At 58.6% G+C, this 17,351-nt stretch overlaps 1 protein-coding gene and 1 long non-coding RNA gene across 14 annotated transcripts in view; one reads left to right on the top strand and one right to left on the bottom strand.

The window, feature by feature from the left end:
• LOC144334144 (uncharacterized) overlaps positions 1 to 7,696 on the top strand; it is a 131,995-nt gene extending 124,299 nt beyond the window's left edge. Inside the window, exon 2 of the long non-coding RNA XR_013403597.1 lies at positions 6,772 to 7,696. This is a non-coding gene — a long non-coding RNA (uncharacterized LOC144334144). The remainder of the gene's footprint in view (positions 1 to 6,771) is intronic.
• On the bottom strand, positions 453 to 17,180 carry MAP4K2 (mitogen-activated protein kinase kinase kinase kinase 2). 13 transcript variants are annotated; one of them, XR_013403554.1, is made up of 32 exons: positions 16,966 to 17,179; positions 16,790 to 16,847; positions 16,468 to 16,558; positions 16,323 to 16,387; positions 15,949 to 16,004; positions 15,594 to 15,641; positions 15,464 to 15,506; positions 14,996 to 15,068; positions 14,785 to 14,916; positions 14,649 to 14,711; positions 14,202 to 14,283; positions 14,000 to 14,107; positions 13,517 to 13,595; positions 13,330 to 13,388; positions 12,088 to 12,131; positions 11,218 to 11,256; positions 11,095 to 11,128; positions 10,868 to 10,973; positions 10,697 to 10,785; positions 10,576 to 10,617; positions 10,403 to 10,487; positions 10,229 to 10,308; positions 10,089 to 10,149; positions 9,869 to 9,986; positions 4,335 to 4,393; positions 4,143 to 4,246; positions 3,849 to 4,057; positions 1,751 to 1,843; positions 1,544 to 1,630; positions 1,245 to 1,315; positions 1,086 to 1,141; positions 453 to 980 (listed from the first exon to the last, which is right to left on the bottom strand). XR_013403554.1 is itself a non-coding variant. In XM_015113850.3 (32 exons), exons 1-32 carry the CDS (start codon positions 17,059 to 17,061, stop codon positions 893 to 895), a joined length of 2,463 nt encoding a protein of 820 aa, XP_014969336.2. In that variant the 5' UTR covers positions 17,062 to 17,180; the 3' UTR covers positions 453 to 892. The 13 variants fall into 13 exon arrangements, 12 of the variants coding, with proteins under 12 accessions (XP_014969336.2, XP_014969337.2, XP_077818360.1 ...); XM_015113850.3 differs by having other exon boundaries at positions 1,751 to 1,819; positions 3,880 to 4,057; positions 16,966 to 17,180; XM_015113851.3 differs by having other exon boundaries at positions 1,751 to 1,819; positions 3,880 to 4,057; positions 10,697 to 10,761.
• Between the last annotated feature and the right edge of the window lie 171 nt (positions 17,181 to 17,351).

The raw sequence follows: 17,351 nt of genomic DNA, 5'->3' as shown, positions 1-17,351 counted from the left end.
TAGCCTTCCCGTCCAGTCTGATGATCGTGCTGTCATCTGATGTTCCTGGCCTGACACCTAGGCAGTAGGTGGAGGCAGGGATACAGGTCACACAAGCTACCTCCACGGGCAGCAGCCTCCCTGGGACTGGAGGGAACAGCCCTCTGGGGGCTCCTCCTGGGCCCTACGAGGGGCCACCCAGTGAGATCCTAGGTGGGGCAAGGACGCCCTGGATGAGAGTCCCTTTGTTGAGGCCCCCCATCTGCATGAATCCTTGGGGCGCCAAACTACAACACAGCCCTCAAACTGCAAAGCTGAGCGCCAGTTCTGAGCAAGGGCACAGGGGAAGGCACAGTGCCCCTGGGAAGGCTGCTGGGGGCCATGGCCTCCTGTCACCTCCACCTGGCTTCTCCAAGGCCCTGCCCTTCTGTGGTGCCCACAGAAAGGTGTGTTGGAGGGAAGGAGGCGGGAGATGAAGTGGTTTCACTTCCCCGACCCAGAGGGACCAGAGGAGTAAAACAAACCAGCTTTAATACCAATATAGTTCTCTCTTAAATACCGTGTTTCCCAGAACAAATGCAGGGGCAGGCTCTTGGCAGAAAGAGTAGAAAGGAAATGTGGAACAAAATGGAATGAATGGCCCAGGCCCAGGGCCCCTGCCTTGGGCACTAGGGACTCGGCTGCCTCGGGGAAGGGGAAGTGACAGCAGCTCCCCCAGTCCAGTTATTGCAGAGGCGTGGGAGGCTCCCCTCCCTCCCCAGGCCTGAAACATTTCTCAGGATTACTTCTGCCCTTCAGCCCCAGCAGGGCCAAGGCCTGGGCTCCTCTGGTCTGGGATGGGCCCCTTTGCCCAAAAGGGCCTGCAGCTAAGGCATGGGGTGGGGTGGGGAGCCCCTGGCCAGGCCCGCCACTCTCAGTAGGTGCTCTGGTGGCCCGTGAGGATGTAGAGGTTGCTGTGCGCCTGTGGGTTGTCAGTGGGGATGCTCTCCAGGATGATGTCTCTGGAGGAGAGAGGAGTAGGGGGCGGGGCGGGAGCCACTTGGCACATCAGCCCCTTCTCTGGCCTCAGGGGCATCTGAAGGGGAGGCTGGGGTGCCACTGCCTACCTGTGGGCCCCAAGCACTCGGAAGATCCTTGTTTCATCTGTGATCTCCTGGGTCACCTGGGAAGATGGGTGGGAAGCACTGAGGCCACTCCAGTAGGTCCTCTGCAAAGAGGTAGGGACCACAAGGCAGGGGACAGCTAGGTCCCTGGGCCCCACTCACCTCGTTGGTATCCAGGCTGCGGCCTTGCATCCCATGGCTCCAGAAGGCCAGCACGCTGTCCTGCAGGCACACTACGGGGGCCGGGCCACCATCAGCCCTGCACCCGGCCTGGAGCCCCCTCAGCCATGCCTGAGCCTGGGTCTGGGCCACATGGGTCCTCACTGACCTCAGGTGACCAGCATGGCTCAGGAGAGGGGCTGGGGAATCTGCCTCCTCGTCCTACCACCAGCCCCAAGTCCCGAAGCCACAATGTGCTCCAGGCCAGGGAAAAGCCTGCACCCCACCTCTGGCTCACTCACCCACAGTCTCAATGGGGAAGTCAAAGGTCAGCTCAGGCGCCAGTGTGGCCGTGGGCTCGCCCTGCATGTTGACAATCCTCACACAGCCTGCACAGGGAGGGGGCTGGTGGGTGGGGACAGGGAGGCTCCCTTCTGGGAAGGCAGACCCACGTGGTCCCCTCACCCCCATACTCCCCTGCCCTAAGCCCTGCCCCCCAGGGTACTCACGTTCAAAGCTGACTAGGACTGTGTCCCTGTCCACCTGGATCACCTGCTGAGCCGAGCCTGGGATTCCCTCTGCAGGTAGAGAAGAGAAACCGCCTGGCTGAGCCACCAGTCCCCCCAACCTCAAGGGGACACAGGAGCCAGGCTACAGAGAGCCCTTAGCCATGAGGGCATGTCAGCTTCACAACAGCCCTGTGGGGCTGGGAAACCTCATCTCCCTCCAGGGCTGGGAACCGAGGCTCTGAGAGGATGAGTGACCCATCCTGGGGCTCATGGGGAGTGGGGGAGGAGTCACGGGGAGCCACGGGAGGGCTCCAGATTTAGGGGGACCAGGCCTTGTGACCCAGTCACTGTGACCTGGTACAAGTCACTTTACCTCTCGGAGCCTCTGTTTACTCATAACACAGGCAAGATGGCACTGCCTTGAGAGGCTATCATGAGGATCAAGAATAAAATCCTGGGCCGGGCGCGGTGGCTCAAGCCTGTAATCCCAGCACTTTGGGAGGCCGAGGCGGGTGGATCACGAGGTCAGGAGATCGAGACTATCCTGGCTAACATGGTGAAACCCCGTCTCTACTAAAAATACAAAAAACTAGCCGGACGTGGTGGCGGGCGCCTGTAGTCTCAGCTACTTGGGAGGCTGAGGCGGGAGAATGGCGTGAACCCGGGAGGCGGAGCTTGCAGTGAGCCGAGATCACGCCACTGCACTCCAGCCTGGGAGACACAGTGAGACTCCGTCTCAAAAAAAAAAAAAAAGAATAAAATCCTGAGCTGGGCACAGTGACTCACGCCTGTAATCCCAGCACTGTGGGAGGCCAAAGCCGCAGATCACCTGAGATCAGGTGTTCGAGACCAGCCTGGTCTCGAACCCCATTTCTAATCATACAAAAAGTAGCCGGGCGTGGTGGCACATGCTTGTAATCCCAGCTCCTCGGGAGGCTGAGGCAAGAGGATCGCTTGAACCCAGGAGGCAGAGGTTGCCGTGAGCCAAGATCGTGCCATTGCACTCTAGCCTGGGTGACAGAGCAAGACTCTGTCTCAAAAATAAAAAAAAAAAGGCCAGGCACGGTAGCTCAAACCTGTAATCCCAGCACTTTGGGAGGCCGAGGCGGGTGGATCATGAGGTCAGGAGATCAAGACCTTCCTGGCTAACACGGTGAAACCCCGTCTCTACTAAAAAATACAAAAAACTAGCCGGGCGAGGTGGCGGGCGCCTGTAGTCCCAGCTACTCGGGAGGCTGAGGCAGGAGAATGGCGTAAACCCGAGAGGTGGAGGTTGCAGTGAGCTGAGATCTGGCCACTGCACTCCAGCCTGGGTGACAGAGCGAGACTCCGTCTCAAAAAAAATAAATAAAAAATAAATAAATAAATAAATAAAATAAAATAGAATAAATAAAGAATAAAATCCTGTGTGTGAGACTCCTGGCTCAGGGCCTGGCACCAGATGCCTTAACCACGTGCGCCCTCCCTTCTCCCTTCCCATCATTGCTCACTATCACCCCGAGCTACCACAACACCGGGAATCCTGCTTCCTGGCTCAGAATGGGGCCTCTAGGCCCTGCCTTGCCAGATCTGCCCCTTTCCTGCAGCCCGGAGCAATGTTGACTGTTTTTTGTTTTGTTTTGAGACAGGGTCTCACTCTGTCACCCAGGCTGGAGCGCAGTGGCGCGAACACGGCTCACAGCCACCTCTGCCTCCCAGGCTCAAGTGATCCTTCCACCTCAGCCCAAGTAGCTGGGGCCACAGGCATGCACCAACATGCCAAAGCTAGTTTTTTTTGTAGAGTCAGGGTCTCAGCCTTGTCCAGGCTGGTCTCAAACTCATGAGCTCAAGCCCCGCCCCGCTCCTTGGCCTCCCAAAACGCTGGGATTACAGCCACCATGCCTGGCCTGGCCAGGATTTTCTTAGCTGCCAAGCCCTTTGGTCTAATGAACCCTTTTATGGAAGCCCAGGTGAGGCTCGCTGAAGGGAGGCTGTGGGCCCCAGACCCCATATGGCAGCCCTCAAGGTCTCTGTGGAGCCACTGGCTGTGGGGAGCCTAGTTTGGGAGCCTCAGCCCTCCCTCCCTGCCTGCCTCCCTCTGTCTCTCATGCACACACACCCACCCCCAGCAGCCTGGCCCTTCTGCTCACCAGGTGGGATGAGGATGTCAGGCGTCAGGCCAGCCTCCAGGGGCAGGACATGGAACAGGACACGGCAGCCAGGCCCCTCAGGCCCCTCGGCCCCCACACACACCTGCGGCAACTCCTTCCCATCCAGCACCAGCGGCTCCAGCATCCCAGCTGGGCTGGGCAGGGGGCTGGAGAAGTTCTAGGGGGCAGCAGGGATGCTCAGGTCTCCATTTCTCCCCCCAGAGCTCTGAGGGTACCCTGGGCCTCCCCCCACCGCCCCTCACCTTCAGCAGCAGGAACTTCTGCAGCGGCTCGTACCACTGCAGCAGGAGCAGGCTGGTGGGCAGGGCGGCCAGCAGGAAGGTGGCACCCGTGTAGGGGTTCCGCACTGGCAGGGGAGCAGGCAGTGGGCACCGGGCTAGGCCTGCACTGCCCCCCACCAGGCCCCACCCCACCCCACCCAGCCCACTTCTTACCCACACGACACTGCAAGCAGCCTTTGGTGTCAGGAATCTTGGTGGACAGAGCAAAGCGCCTGTAGGGGTGACAACCAGGGCCTGTGTCCGAGATGCCATCCATGGGCAAGGCCCCTGCAGAGCGCTATGAGGCAGGCACTATCATCTTCCCTCTTTACAAGTAAGACTGAGACTTAGAGACACAAAGTAACCTGTCCCAAGAACAGCTGGGAAGGGCGGAAGACCTGAAGCCAGTCTTCCGGGCCTGCGGCCAGGATGGGAGTGTCTCCATCCAGGCCGGGGCTTTGGGTCTCAGAATTGCTTCTAGCTCCGTGTGACTTCGGGCAAGCCACTTAACCTCTCCATGCCTGTTTCCTCATCTGTAGATTGGAGATAATGGTGGGGCCCACCCTGGAGGGTCACAGTGAAGGCTTCATGAGTTAATACAGGGGAGGTGCTCTCGGCCGTGCTGGGAATCGTGTGTGTTCACAGAGGGCCAGCTCCTGTCATCACATATTAGGACTTTCCACCTATTTTGAGTCACTGAAAATCCTTGTCAGGTAAAGGCAAGGTATAAATAAAGAAATGCCGGGCGCAGTGGCTCACGCCTGTAATCCCAGCACTTCAGGAGGGCGAGGTGGGCAGATACCTGAGGTTGGGAGTTAGAGACCAGCCTGACCAACATGGAGAAACCCCGTCTCTACTAAAAATACAAAATTAGCCAGGCGTGGTGGCGCATGCCTGTACTCCCAGCTACTTGGGAGCCTAAGTAGGAGAATCACTTGAATCTAGGAGGCGGAAGTTGCAGTGAGCCGAGATCGTGCCATTGGACTCTAGCCCAGGCAACAAGAGCGAAACTCTGTCTCAAAAAAAAAAAAAAAGAAAAGAAATGAATGAAGAAATGAGAGCGTGGAGGGGCCGGGGAGCATGCAGGCTCCAGCCCCACCAGGTTACACAGGGCGCCCAACGGCCCATTTCACAGATGGGAAAACAGGCCCGGGGCAGTGAATAAACTTCAAAAGGCAAATGGCCTGCCCTCTGCTTCTCCAGCTGAGGCAACAGCCCTGTGGGGCCAGGGGGTGGCTTGCCTTGCTATCAGGGAAGAAGCAGTGAGGGACAGTCATCAGAGGGGCCCTTGCCTTGGCCACTGGGTGTCCCCTAACCCTCCAGGGGACCCTCTGAGCCTGTTTCTTCCTCTGGGGAATGGGGCTTCCTGTCACCAGCCCTGCCACCTCCACCCAGCGGCCTGGGTCCTGTTTGTACCCTCTGCCAGGACATGGAGGAAACTAATATCTGTCTCTCCCTGTCCCTGGTCCTCGTCCCTCCCTCTCCCCACACTCCTCCCACTCTCCTTCCCATCTGGTCTTTGGATGGGACAAAGGCATAGATTTTGTATTTGTTTTTTCTCCAAACAACTCCAGTTCTCTGTTCTTTGCATTCAAAATGCTCACTGTGCCTCTGCCATTTCCTGAACGCAGGCTCAAAGCTGCCTGTGACCTGTTGGGGCTCTGATGCGCCTGTATCCTGTAGGTCCTGGGCCAAAGCAGAGGCTCACTTGGGGACTGAGCTCAGGAAGCCCCAAGGCCACAGGGCTCCAGATGTGGTCCTGGAGTGAGCACGTTGCAGGAAGGGCCCTCCCAAGCTCCCCAGCTGTTGCAGCCACTGGCCTGGCCTTCCCTACCCTCTGCACCTGGTCCACTGCTTCCCACACCACCCACCTGGTCATGACAATGGCGGGGCCCGTAGCCCAGGGCCCCTCCCTTCAGAGCCCAGCCCCACCCCGCCATGGACTTACACAGGTCCCACTTGCACATCTAACAGGCATCTTCATGCAACAAAATTGAATTCAGCTCCCCTTGAAACTGTCCCACCTTCAACTGATGACAGCTCTATCCTTCCTGATACCCAGGCCAAAAACCTTGGAACCACCCTTGACTCCTCTTTCTCTTTCATCAGGAAATCCTACTAGCTCAACTTTCAAAAGAGAATCAGAATCTGACTGTTTTTCTCTTCTGTTTTTCTTTTTTTGAGATGGAGTCTTGCTCTGTTGCCCAAGCTGGAGTGCAGTGACACGATCTTGGCTCACTGCAACCTCCATCTCCTGGGTTCAAGCAGTTCTCCTGTCTCAGCCTCCTGAGTAGCTGGGATTACAGGCACCCGCCACCACGCCTGGCTAATTTTTGTATTTTTAGTAAAGATGGGGTTTCACTATGTTGGTCAGGCTGGTCTTGAACTCCTGACCTCAGATGATCCACCCACCTCAGTCTCCCAAAGTGCTGGGATTACAGGCGTGAGCCACCATGCCCGGACTCTCTTTTTTTTTTTTTTTTCCTGAGATAGGATCTAGCTCCATCACCCAGGCTGGAGGGCAATGGTGCAATCTTGGCTCACTGCAACCTCTGCCTCCCAGGCTCAAGGGATCCTCCCACCTCAGCCTTCCGAGTAGCTAGGACCATAGGCATGCCACCACACCCGACTAATTTTTGTATTTTTTGTAAAGACTGGGGGGTCCCTATGTTGCCAGGCTGGTCTCAAACTCCTGGGCTCAAGTGATCTGCTTGCTTTGGCCTCCCAAAGTGCTGAGATTACAGGCGTGAACCACCATGCCTGGCCTCTGATCAATTTTTCACCCCCATCACTGCTACCCTGGCACAAGCTACCACCACCTCCTGCAGCCTCCTGACGGGACTCCAGCTTCCACCCTCACCCTCTTCGCTCTGTTCTCAACACAGCAGTTTGAGTGAGCTCCTGAAGATGATCTCAATCCATGTCACTCCTCCATAGTGGCCCCCAGGCTGCTCTGAGTCAAGCCAAAGGCTGCACTGTGGCCACGGGGCCCTCCCTGATCATCTCCCTCTCCCTCATTCAGGCCACAATGACTTCCTTGTTGTTCCTCAAACAGGCCAGGCCCACTCCTGCCACCAGACCTTTGCCCTGGCCGTCCCCTCGGCCTAGGATACCCTTCCACAGGTATCCACAGCGCTTGTGCCATCACCTCCTCTAAGTCTTTGCTCAACCAACACTTTTTCAGCAAGGCCTTTCCTCATGCCCCTGTTGAAGACCATAGTCTGCGGTGAAAATGAAGACAAGAGAAAAACAGAGCCAGGAAACGCAGATGGGAGCCTGTGGTGCCAGCGAAGCCTGGACACGGCTGAGCCTGAAGCAAACCCTGATCCTGGATTTTCAGTTCCATGAGTTGTTAAATTCTCTTTTGTGCTTAAGCTAGTGACTTGCATCACCTACGAGAGAAAGAATCCCAGCCGGGCGCGGTGGCTCAACCCTGTAATCCCAGCGCTTTGGGAGGCCGAGGCAGGCAGATCACTTGAGGTCAGGAGTTTGAGACCACCCTGGCCAACATGGTGAAACCCCGTCTCTACTAAAAATACAGAAATTAGTTGGGTGTGGTGGCGGGCGCCTATAATCCCAGCACTTCATGGGGCTGAAGCAGGAGAATCGCTTGAACCTGGGAGGCGGAGGTTGCAGTGAGCCGAGAATGCGCCACCGCACTCCGGTTTGGGTGACAGAGTGCGACTATGTCTCAAAAAAAAAAAAAAGAGAGAATCCTGATCAGCATACAGAGGGATCCCTTTAAAATCCTAGGCCAGCATCTAAGGCAGAAAGGCAGGGCTCTGCCACCAGCGTGGTGCAGCTTCCTCCTGGGCTTCTTTGCCTCCTCCCTCAGGTGGACTTTTTTTTTTTGAGAACAGAGTCTTGCTCTGTCGCCCAGGCTGGAGTGCAATGGTGCGATCTCGGCTCACTGCAACCTCTGCCTCCCAGGTTCAAGCGATTCTCCTGCCTCAGCCTTCCAAGTAGCTGGAATTACAGACGCCTGCCACCATGCCTGGCTAATTATGGTATTTTTAGTAGGGATGGGGTTTCATCATGTTGACCAGGCTGGTCTTGAACTCCTGACTCAGTTGATCCACCCGCCTTGGCCTCTCAAAGTGCTGGAATTACAGGCGTGAGCCACTGTGCCTGGCCCCCAGGCAAACCCTTACACCTCCCCAGCTCACCAGGCTGCTCCACCCCAACACATACTAACACATACTTGCTCTTCCCCCTGCCTGGAATGCCATTCCCTACCTCATCTGCCTAGAAACCCTGACACACTTTCAAACCTCCCAAGCCTGCCTGGTCTCCGAAGCCTCTCCACCCCTCCCAGCTCTGCCTCTAACTGGACCTCAGTGCCAGGTGCTAACCGTCCGCATTGCTCTTTTTCTTTTTCTTTTTTTTTTTTTTTGAGACAAGGTCTTGCTCTGTTGCCCAGGCTTCAGTGCAGTGGTACGATCGCCATCACAGTTCACATCAACTTCAACCTCAACCTCCTGGGCTCAAGCAATCCTCCCGCCTCAGCCTCCTGAATGGCTGGGACCACCAGCACACAACGCCATGCCCAGGCCACCATGCTCAGCTAATTTTTTTCTTTTCTTTTCTTTTCTTTTTTTTTGAGACGGAGTCTCACTCTGTCACCCTCGCTGGAGTGCAGTGGCGCCATCTCCACTCACTGCAACCTCTGCCTCTAGGGTTCAAGCGATTCTTCTGCCTCAGCCTCCCAAGTAGCTGGGACTACAGGCACACACCACTACGCCCAGCTAATTTTTGTATTTTCAGTAGAGACGGCGTTTCACCATATTGGCCAGGCTGGTCTCAAACTCCTGACTTCATGATTCGCCCACCTCGGCCTCCCAAAGTGCCAGGATTATAGGCGTGAACCACTGCGCCCAGCCCCATTTTTTGATTTTTTTTTTTTCTTTTGTGAGACAAAGTCTCGCTGTCGGCCAGGCTGGAGTGCAGTGGCGTGATCTCGGCTCACTGCAACCTCTGCCTCTCGGGTTCAAGCGATTCTCCTGCCTCAGCCTCCGGAGTAGCTGGGACTACAGGCATGTGCCACCACGTCCAGCTAATTTTTTTTGTATTTTTACTAGAGATGGGGTTTCACCATATTAGCCAGGATGGTCTCAATCTCCTGACCTCGTGATCCACCCGCCTCAGCCTCCCAAAGTGCTGGGATTACAGGCATGAGCCACCCAGCTTGGCCTTTTTTGATTTTTTGTAGAGACAAGGTCTCCCTGTTTTCAGGCTGATCTCAAACACGTGGCCTCAAACAATCCTGCCTCAGATTGCAGGATTGGGATTACAGGCGTAAGCCACCATACCCAGCCCCGCTGTTTCTTGAAAGCAAGGACTCACCCATCTCCCCCGTTTCTTGAAAGCAAGGACTGATGGGATTATCCATGTCCCAAAGCCCAGCACAGGGGCCAACATAGCATAAGTGCTCAGTAAACGTTTGCTTAACTGTCAAGCCTCACATCCGAACAACCACAGCTCCCACAACTTGGAAAGCACTTTCACATCCACTATCTCCTTCTTGCCTCCCAACCAGCGGTGGGGAGGGGTGGGAAGGCCATCAATTGTATTGACAGAGGAGGAAACGGCGCTCAGAGAGGCAGAGTAACATGTCTAAGATTGCTGCAATCCCAGGAACTGGCAAGGCCATGTTCCAGCCCCTCGCTGCCCCTCTGCCTCCCACTCCCTGCAAGCCCAAGATCCCTGACCTGGGGATGATGCGCTGGGTGAGGCGGTTGGTGGGGATGGAGAGGGGAACCTGTTGCTGTAGCCTCCGCTGCTCAAACAGGCCTGGGAGGTCATGGGCCCAGATGTGCGTGGATTTCCCTGCAGAAAGGAGGAGAGGCTGGGCCTGGGGTGTTGGTGGGCAGGATGCTGAGGCGCTGGAGCCCCTGCGTGCCCTGCCTCCCTGCCTGTCCCACCTTGTACCTGAGAGTGACAGCAGCACGTTGTTCACGCAGTAGAGCCAGGAGCAGCGATGTGAAATCAGCTGGAGGCGACAGAGGGACAGGCGGTCAACACCCCAGGCCCCCCAAGGCCTCTGCCCCCCACAGTCAGCCAGGCCTCACCTTCTCCAGCGTATCCTCATGCAGTTCATGCAGGTTGAGTGTGTAGATGCCTTCCTCGGCCCCCACCACCAGGAATTGGTCTGCCAGTTTGGGCATGGGGTCAGAGGTCAGACACGCCCCTGGCCCAAGCTGAGAGATTCCTTGGGCTCCCACTTCCTCCCTGCCCCCGCCTACCCCGAGTAACAGGGTGAATCCAGGTGACAGCAGCGTGGATCCGCAGGGGGCAGCCGTTGAAGACCTTGGAGAAGCAGGCGCCCATCTGCGAAGGAGGCAAGAGGCTGGCGAGGGAGGGCAGGGGTGGTGGGTGGCGGGGCTGTGGGACTGCAGGGCTTGGGGCAAACACTTACGTGCACCTTGGGGGTTGGGGGGAGCCCGTGGCAGGATGACCTCTGGGAGGGAGGGAAAGAGTCAGGGCTGATGTGACAGCTGTAGCCACCCGTCTCCCCACCCCCCGTAGCACCCTCTCACCTCAGGATCCTCCCGCTGCTTCATGGTGGCCCAGGCCGTGGGCAGCAGTGGGGCGCTGTTGGGGCCTGAAGGAGGTGGGGGCAGGGTTCCTGCAGGCACAGGCACGCTGCAATTTCCTGCTGCAGCCCCCACCCTGGGGCTGCCTCCTGGTCTCCCAAGCCTGGGACTCACCTGGGGGACTGGACAGAGGCTCCTCTGCTGGAGGCTCAGTGGGGAGTGGCCCTAGGAATGGGGCCCGCTTGATGGTTCCCATGGCATCTTCTGGGGAGTCCAGCTCCTGGTAGGAGGGGCAGGGCCCAGCCCGGCCATTACCAGGTTGCCCTGTAACCATGTCCCACTCCCAATCATACCCTCTGCAGTGGCCTGGATCCTAGCTCCAGCCTCCCTCCATGTGGCACCTGGAATTCTGAGGCTGACCGAATGGTCAGGCTCCTGTGGGAGGGAGATGAGGCGTGAGGCATGGTATTACTGGCACCGAGGCCATCCACCCCTTACCCCTCCCCCAGGTCCACGCCCCTCACCTTTCCTCCAGGGCCTCCTGGACCGACTGCAGCAGGCTCCTGGGCAGTGGGGCAGAGGGGTCAGAGATCAGCCTTTCTTTTTTTTTTTTTTTTTTTTTTGAGACAGAGTTTCGCTCTTATCACCCAGGCTGGAGTGCAACGGCAAGATCTCAGTTCACTGCAACCTCTACCTTCCAAATTCTCCTGCCTCAGCCTCCCGAGTAACTGGGATTACAGGCATGGGCCACCATGCCCAGCTAACTTTTGTTTGTTTATTTATTTGAGATGGAGTCTTGCTCTGTTGCCCAGGCTGGAGTGCAGTGGCGCAATCTCAACTCACTGCAACCTCCACTTCCTGGGTTCAAGCGATTCTCCTGCCTTAGCTTCCTAAGTAGCTGGGATTACAGGCATGTGCCACCACACCAGCTAATTTTTTGTATTTTTACTAGAGATGGGCTTTCACATGTTGGCCAGGCTGGTCTCAAACTCCTGACCTTGTGATCCGCCCACTTTGCCTACCAAAGTGCTGGGATTACAGGCGTAAGCCACCGCAGCCAGCCTAATTTTTGTGTTTTAAGTAGAGATGGGGTTTCACCATGTTGGCAAAGCTGGTCTCAAACGCCTGACCTCAGGTGATCCACCCACCTCAGCTTCCCAAAGTGCTGGGATTACAGGTGTGAGCCACCGTGCCCAGCCTAATTTTTGTATTTTAAGTAGAAATGGGGTTTCACCATGTTGGCAAAGCTGGTCTCAAACTCCTGACCTCAGGCGATCCACCCACCTCAGCCTCCTAAAGTGCTGGGATTCTAGGCGTGAGCCACCGTGCCGGGTCAGAGGTCAGTCTTTCTGCCGCCCCTGCCGCCCCCTGCAGCTTCCCCATCCCTCACTTACCCACTGAGCTCTTCCTTTCCCAGTAGTGTCCACTCTTCCTCCCACTGGGGGAAACCGAGGTAGAGACCAGGGAAAAAGCAGAGATAGACACGATGTGAGAGGGCGGTCAAGAGATTCAGGAGAGGGGCCGGGCGCGGTGGCTCAAGCCTGTAATCCCAGCACTTTGGGAGGCCGAGGTGGGCGGATCACAAGGTCAGGAGATCGAGACCACAGTGAAACCCCGTCTCTACTAAAAATACAAAAAATTAGCCGGGCGCGGTGGCGGGCGCCTGTAGTCCCAGCTACTCAGGAGGCTGAGGCAGGAGAATGGCGTGAACCCAGGAGGCGGAGCTTGCAGTGAGCCGAGATCGCGCCACTGCACTCCAGCCTGGGCAACCGCGTGAGACTCCGTCTCAAAAAAAAAAAAAAAAAAAGAGATTCAGGAGAGGAAAGACAGACAGGGAAGGTGAGATGGAAACACGCAGGAGATGAGAGACACAGACAATGGAAGGCAGAGCTAAAGACTGTGAAAGAGAGGGCAACAGACAGCGAAGGAGGAAGAGACAGGCTGGGGGGTGAGGAGAGACAGTGACAGAACCGGTGAGGGCAGAGACAGGGAGTTAGATCACCGGGGACACACAGGTGGGAAAACGAGGCTGAGCAGGGTAGGGTGGGGGCTCGGGCACATGACAGCCTCCTTTTGGGAAAGGCAGGGTCTCTGTGCTACCTTCCAGCCACCCACCTAAAAGAACTTGGCCCTGGCCGGGCGCGGTGGCTCAAGCCTGTAATCCCAGCACTTTGGGAGGCCGAGACGGGCGGATCACGAGGTCAGGAGATCGAGACCATCCTGGCGAACACGGTGAAACCCCGTCTCTATTAAGAAATACAAAAAACTAGCCGGGCGAGGTGGCGGGCGCCTGTAGTCCCAGCTACTCGGGAGGCTGAGGCCGGAGAATGGCGTAAACCCGGGAGGCGGAGCTTGCAGTGAGCTGAGATCTGGCCACTGCACTCCAGCCTGGGCGGCAGAGCGAGACTCCGTCTCAAAAAAAAAAAAAAAAAAAAAAAAAAAAAAAGAACTTGGCCCAGGAAGGAGCCTCTAGCCCTCCAGGTTCCTGGGTAGAACAGGCTTGCTTGGACAGCCCAAGGTCCAAGGCCCGAGGTCACCCAGCTTCAAATCTCCCTTGATTTGAGCTGCTCGGCCTCCATCCGACCTCCCTGCCCCACCTCTGGGCACCACCTTCCCCTCAAGGCCTGCCTGCTCACCGGCTCATTCAGTGGGTCAGTTTCCTTCCTGCGTGGGGCGCCAAATTTCACCTGGTGAACTGGGGGGCCCAGAGTACAGGGGTTAAGGAGCTGGAGTCTCAGGATGGACCCCCTACTCTCACACCAAATCCATGCGCACACAGGCCACCCAAAATTTGCACACTCACAGCCCCTGCTGCAGACTCACACTGGATCTCCGAAGGGGTCCTCTCGGCCGGGCCGTGCTGCCCCCGGGAATGAATGGTGTCTGGAAACATGTCATAGGTCTAAGGAAAAACAGAAATAGTGTGGACACACCTGGCACGCGCCTCATGCCAGGGCTGCTCTAGGAGCTTCACATGCACCAGTGCGTTTTGCTTTCATGACAGCCCTCTGGGACTATCATGAAATAAAATGGAACCCCACTTCACAGATAAGAGACCCCACACAGAGAGGTGCCAAAGATCATACAGAAAGCAAGAAAATGGCACAGTCATGGTCATGGTCAGCTTGGGCTCAAGGGCAGGGATCTATCAAGGGGGGTGTAAAACTCAGCATGGGAGCAAAACTCAGCATGGCAGAGACTCCCCAAGCTGGAATGGTGCCAATGAAGGGAACCTCCACCAACACCGCCCTTGGGCTCCTCCTAAGCGGACTTGCCCAAGACTCACTTTCCAGCCCCCTCACCTACCTCCAGCTCACAGTCCTCAGGGGAGGGGGTCCCTAGATGAGGGTCACTGGCTTTGTCCAGCAGCTGTGTGAGGAGGGCCCGAGGGAGCTGCTGGGTTGTGAACGGGTGCTGGAAAGTCGGAGAGGGAGGTGATCAGGTTGGCCCCCGATCCAGGGCCCTGCTTTTGAGCGCTGGGCCCCTCTCCCGGCCCCCTGCCTCCCACCTGCAGGAGCTTCTCTGCTGTCGGCCTCTTCTTGGGATTCTTGGTCAGGGCCAATTTGAGGAAGTGGTGGAAATTCTGGGTCCTAGTGGGCACAAGAGCCCCCCAGATCCAGGTTAGCCCTCGTGCAGGGTGTCCTGCCAGCCGCCCCATCACCCCTCTAGAGGTATCTGCTAGGCCCGCCCAGGAAGGAGCCAGCTGAGGCCGAGGGCCACTGGCCGAGCAACGCTGCCTTGAGACACAGCGGCTCCTCCACCAACCGTCTGCCCTTCTTTCCTGACCACGCTGGGTCTTCAGCCCACAGAAGGACCAGGCCCCTCACTCAGATGGTCTGTAGTGGCTCAGAGAGGACAGGGCTCTTGGGGTTGCCCCCCGGGAGCTGGCAGAGGCTCTTTGTCCACTACGGGGCTGACAGAAAAGGGGGTCCCGGCAGCAGGGTGCAGCCCTTACCAGCGAGTCTTATCTCTCAGTTTAGGCGGCTGGAAGCTGCTCTTCGACATGAGCATCAGGGCCCTGTGGAGGGCGCGAGGTCAGGGGCCACAGGCAGCAGGTCAAGGGTCAGGTGAGGGGCAAGTGTTGGGCTGACCTCATGGGATGCAGGTGAAACAGAGGGGGCTGCAGCTCGCCCAGCTCAATGGCGGTGATGCCCAGGGCCCAGACGTCACATAGCTCGTTGTAGCCACCTTTGCGCTCCACGGCAGCCACCTCCGGAGCCATCCTAGAGGTGGGGTCACAGATGGGATGGCCGGGTGCCCCCCTCTGTGGCCCCTGCCCCTCTGCCCTAGGCGCAGCCTCACCAGTAGGGAGTCCCAATGAAAGACCTCCTCTTGGCCACAGACGCTGTCAGCTCGCCTGACACCCCAAAGTCAGCTGTGGGAGAAACAGCCACTCTCACCAGCCCTCTGGCTGCCACTCACCCTCCCACGCCCAGGGCTCTGGCTCCGGCTGCACCTGGCAGGGCTCAAATGGGCAGGTGGCCCTGCTTGGTCACAGCTGCCGCAGGCCCTAGGCAAGGCCAGGTCCCTCTCCTGAGAGGCATCAACCACCCTCTATCCCTGACGGAGTGCCTGGTCCCATGTCAACTCCGTGCGGACCCAACCTCCTCCATTTTCCAGCAGGGAGAGAGTACCGTTCCATCTTCTAAGCAGGGAAACTGAGACTCAAGTGGCAAAGTGACTCGCCCAGTGACACCCAACCCTTGAGTCCAGGGTAGCCAGGGAGGGTCCACAGAACCCTCACCCTGATCGTGTCCCCAGGGTACTGACCCAGCTTGACATCTCCCTGGAGAGTGAGGAGAAGGTTGGCTCCCTGTGGGAATGGAGGAGAGAGAATCCCGTCTGGTGCCCCCGAGGGCCTCCTCCTCCCTCCCAGGAATGCCCTCGGCCTGGCGCCTACCTTGATGTCTCTGTGGATCTTCCCCTGAGAATGCAGGTGGTGGAGCCCCTGGGGACAAAAAGGAATCCCTGAGAGCAGCCACCCAGCGCTGTCCCACCTCCCCTGAACCCCCTCTCAGGACTGGGGCCCCCCACCCAGGCTGCTTCTTCCTCCCCTCTCCCCAAACAGGAAGTGACTGAGCCAAGAGGGAAATGGGCTGCTTCCGGCAACAGGGCTGGGGCCCCTCTTCCCCAGGACCTGGCCCCTCGGGCCAGCCCCACCCGAGGCACTCCACCCGCCTCCCTGCTGGTCAGCTGGGCTCCCAGCCCACAGCTTCTGGAGACCAGAGGTGTGGGCACCTCACAGGCCCAGCTACCTTCAGAGCCTCTCGGCAGACGTAGGCAATCTGCCGCTCCTCCAGGGGCCCAGTGGCTGAAAGGAAAAGGGAGAGGCTGGCCTGGGGGCCTGGGGTCATGCCCACCCTCCCAGGCTACCTTGTGTGGGAACCAGGCTACCTTGTGTGGGAAAAGCAGCAGGCACTGTTAAGTGAAAGCTGTGTTGGCCACGTCCCCTCCCAACTTAGTGTAGGATACTAAAGCCAGAGATGGACAGCATTTCTCTCAAGGTCACACAGCCAGGCAGGAGTAGAGAGGAGCCCAAGTCCAGGGCCCAGAGTTCCCCTCTGGTACCCCAATGGGGTGGGGGTGGGGGAAGGCTGGGGCCTGCTGGGGCCTGGAGCCGTGGCCTCACCATGGTAAATCTCCTGCAGGGAGCCCCCTCCGCAGAACTCCATGCAGATCCACAAGCGGTCATTCCTAGGGGACAAAGAGCTGGGGTGGGCACACAGTAGGTCGCATGGGGGCTGCCTGGGGCCAGGAGGATAAGGCAGCCTCACCTGAGGTAGCTGCCAATGTAGGCCACCACATTGGGGTGACGGCACTCACGCAGGATGGTGATTTCCTGCTGGAGGGAGCTGATGTCGTCCCCTGGGAAGCACAAAGCATCATGGGGGGGCGCGCTGGGGTTGCCCTGACTCAGTGCCCCCATCTGCAAAATGGGCACAGAGTGCCTCCCTCCAGACCAGGCAGGTGCCAGGTGACAGCACCTCCTGGGGTACGCCTCTCAGGGGTCTCGGAAACGTCAACCCTCCGCCCGCACCCCGCGCCCGCAGGCAATCTGCCCTCCCTCTGGCGCAGAGGCCCGACCCGGGCCCTCACCTGGGTCTAGCTTGACTATCTTCACGGCGGCCAGTTCGGACGTGACCGTGTCGCGGGCCTGCAGGGGCGGAGGGTGAAGCGGGATGGGGGGCGGGGCCGGGGGCTGGATCCCGCCGCGGGGTGCGGGGCTGGCACCCTCCTCCCGGCTCTCCCGCCCGTCCCGTCGCCCGGCGCACCTTGTAGACGTCGCCATAGGTCCCGGCCCCCACGCGCTGCAGCAGCTCGAAGCGGCCCCGCGGGTCCTGCAGCGACACATCCCGCAGCAGCGCCATGGCCCGGCGCCGGGCGGGCCGGCGGGCGGGCGGGCGCGAGCTGCGGAGCCGGCGCTGGGCAGCGCGGGGCGGGGCGGGGCGGGCGCCAGTGGTTCTGAGGCCGCGGGGGCGGGGCTGGGGCCCGGAGGCGGGGCTGCGCCGGGGATGCCCCACCGCCCGGCCGGGAGGAGGCGCCCGCGGGACTGGCCCTCGGCGGCGCGGGGAAGCCCCGAGGCCGGGGTGGAGCCTAAGTCCTTCCGCTGCCACCGTTGCTCGTTGCGCGCGCTCCACAGGTAGGGAGCGCAGAGTCT

Source organism: Macaca mulatta, chromosome 14 (assembly GCF_049350105.2).
Source record: "Macaca mulatta isolate MMU2019108-1 chromosome 14, T2T-MMU8v2.0, whole genome shotgun sequence".
NCBI classification, from domain to species: Eukaryota; Metazoa; Chordata; class Mammalia; order Primates; family Cercopithecidae; genus Macaca; species Macaca mulatta.
This window is presented reverse-complemented; position numbering and strand designations above follow the sequence as displayed.

Bases quoted from the DNA above. Each gene is read 5' to 3' on its own strand.
- MAP4K2 (XM_077962234.1), bottom strand. From the start codon at position 17,061: ATGGCGCTGCTGCGGGATGTGTCGCTGCAGGACCCGCGGGGCCGCTTC. The intron at 11,257-12,087 runs GTAAGTGAGGGA...CCCACTGCCCAG, and splicing joins GGAAAGGAAGAGCTCAGTGG to GAGCCTGCTGCAGTCGGTCC. The intron at 10,507-10,664 runs GTGGCTACAGCT...CTCCCTCGCCAG, and splicing joins TACGGGGGGTGGGGAGACGG to CCTCTTGCCTCCTTCGCAGA.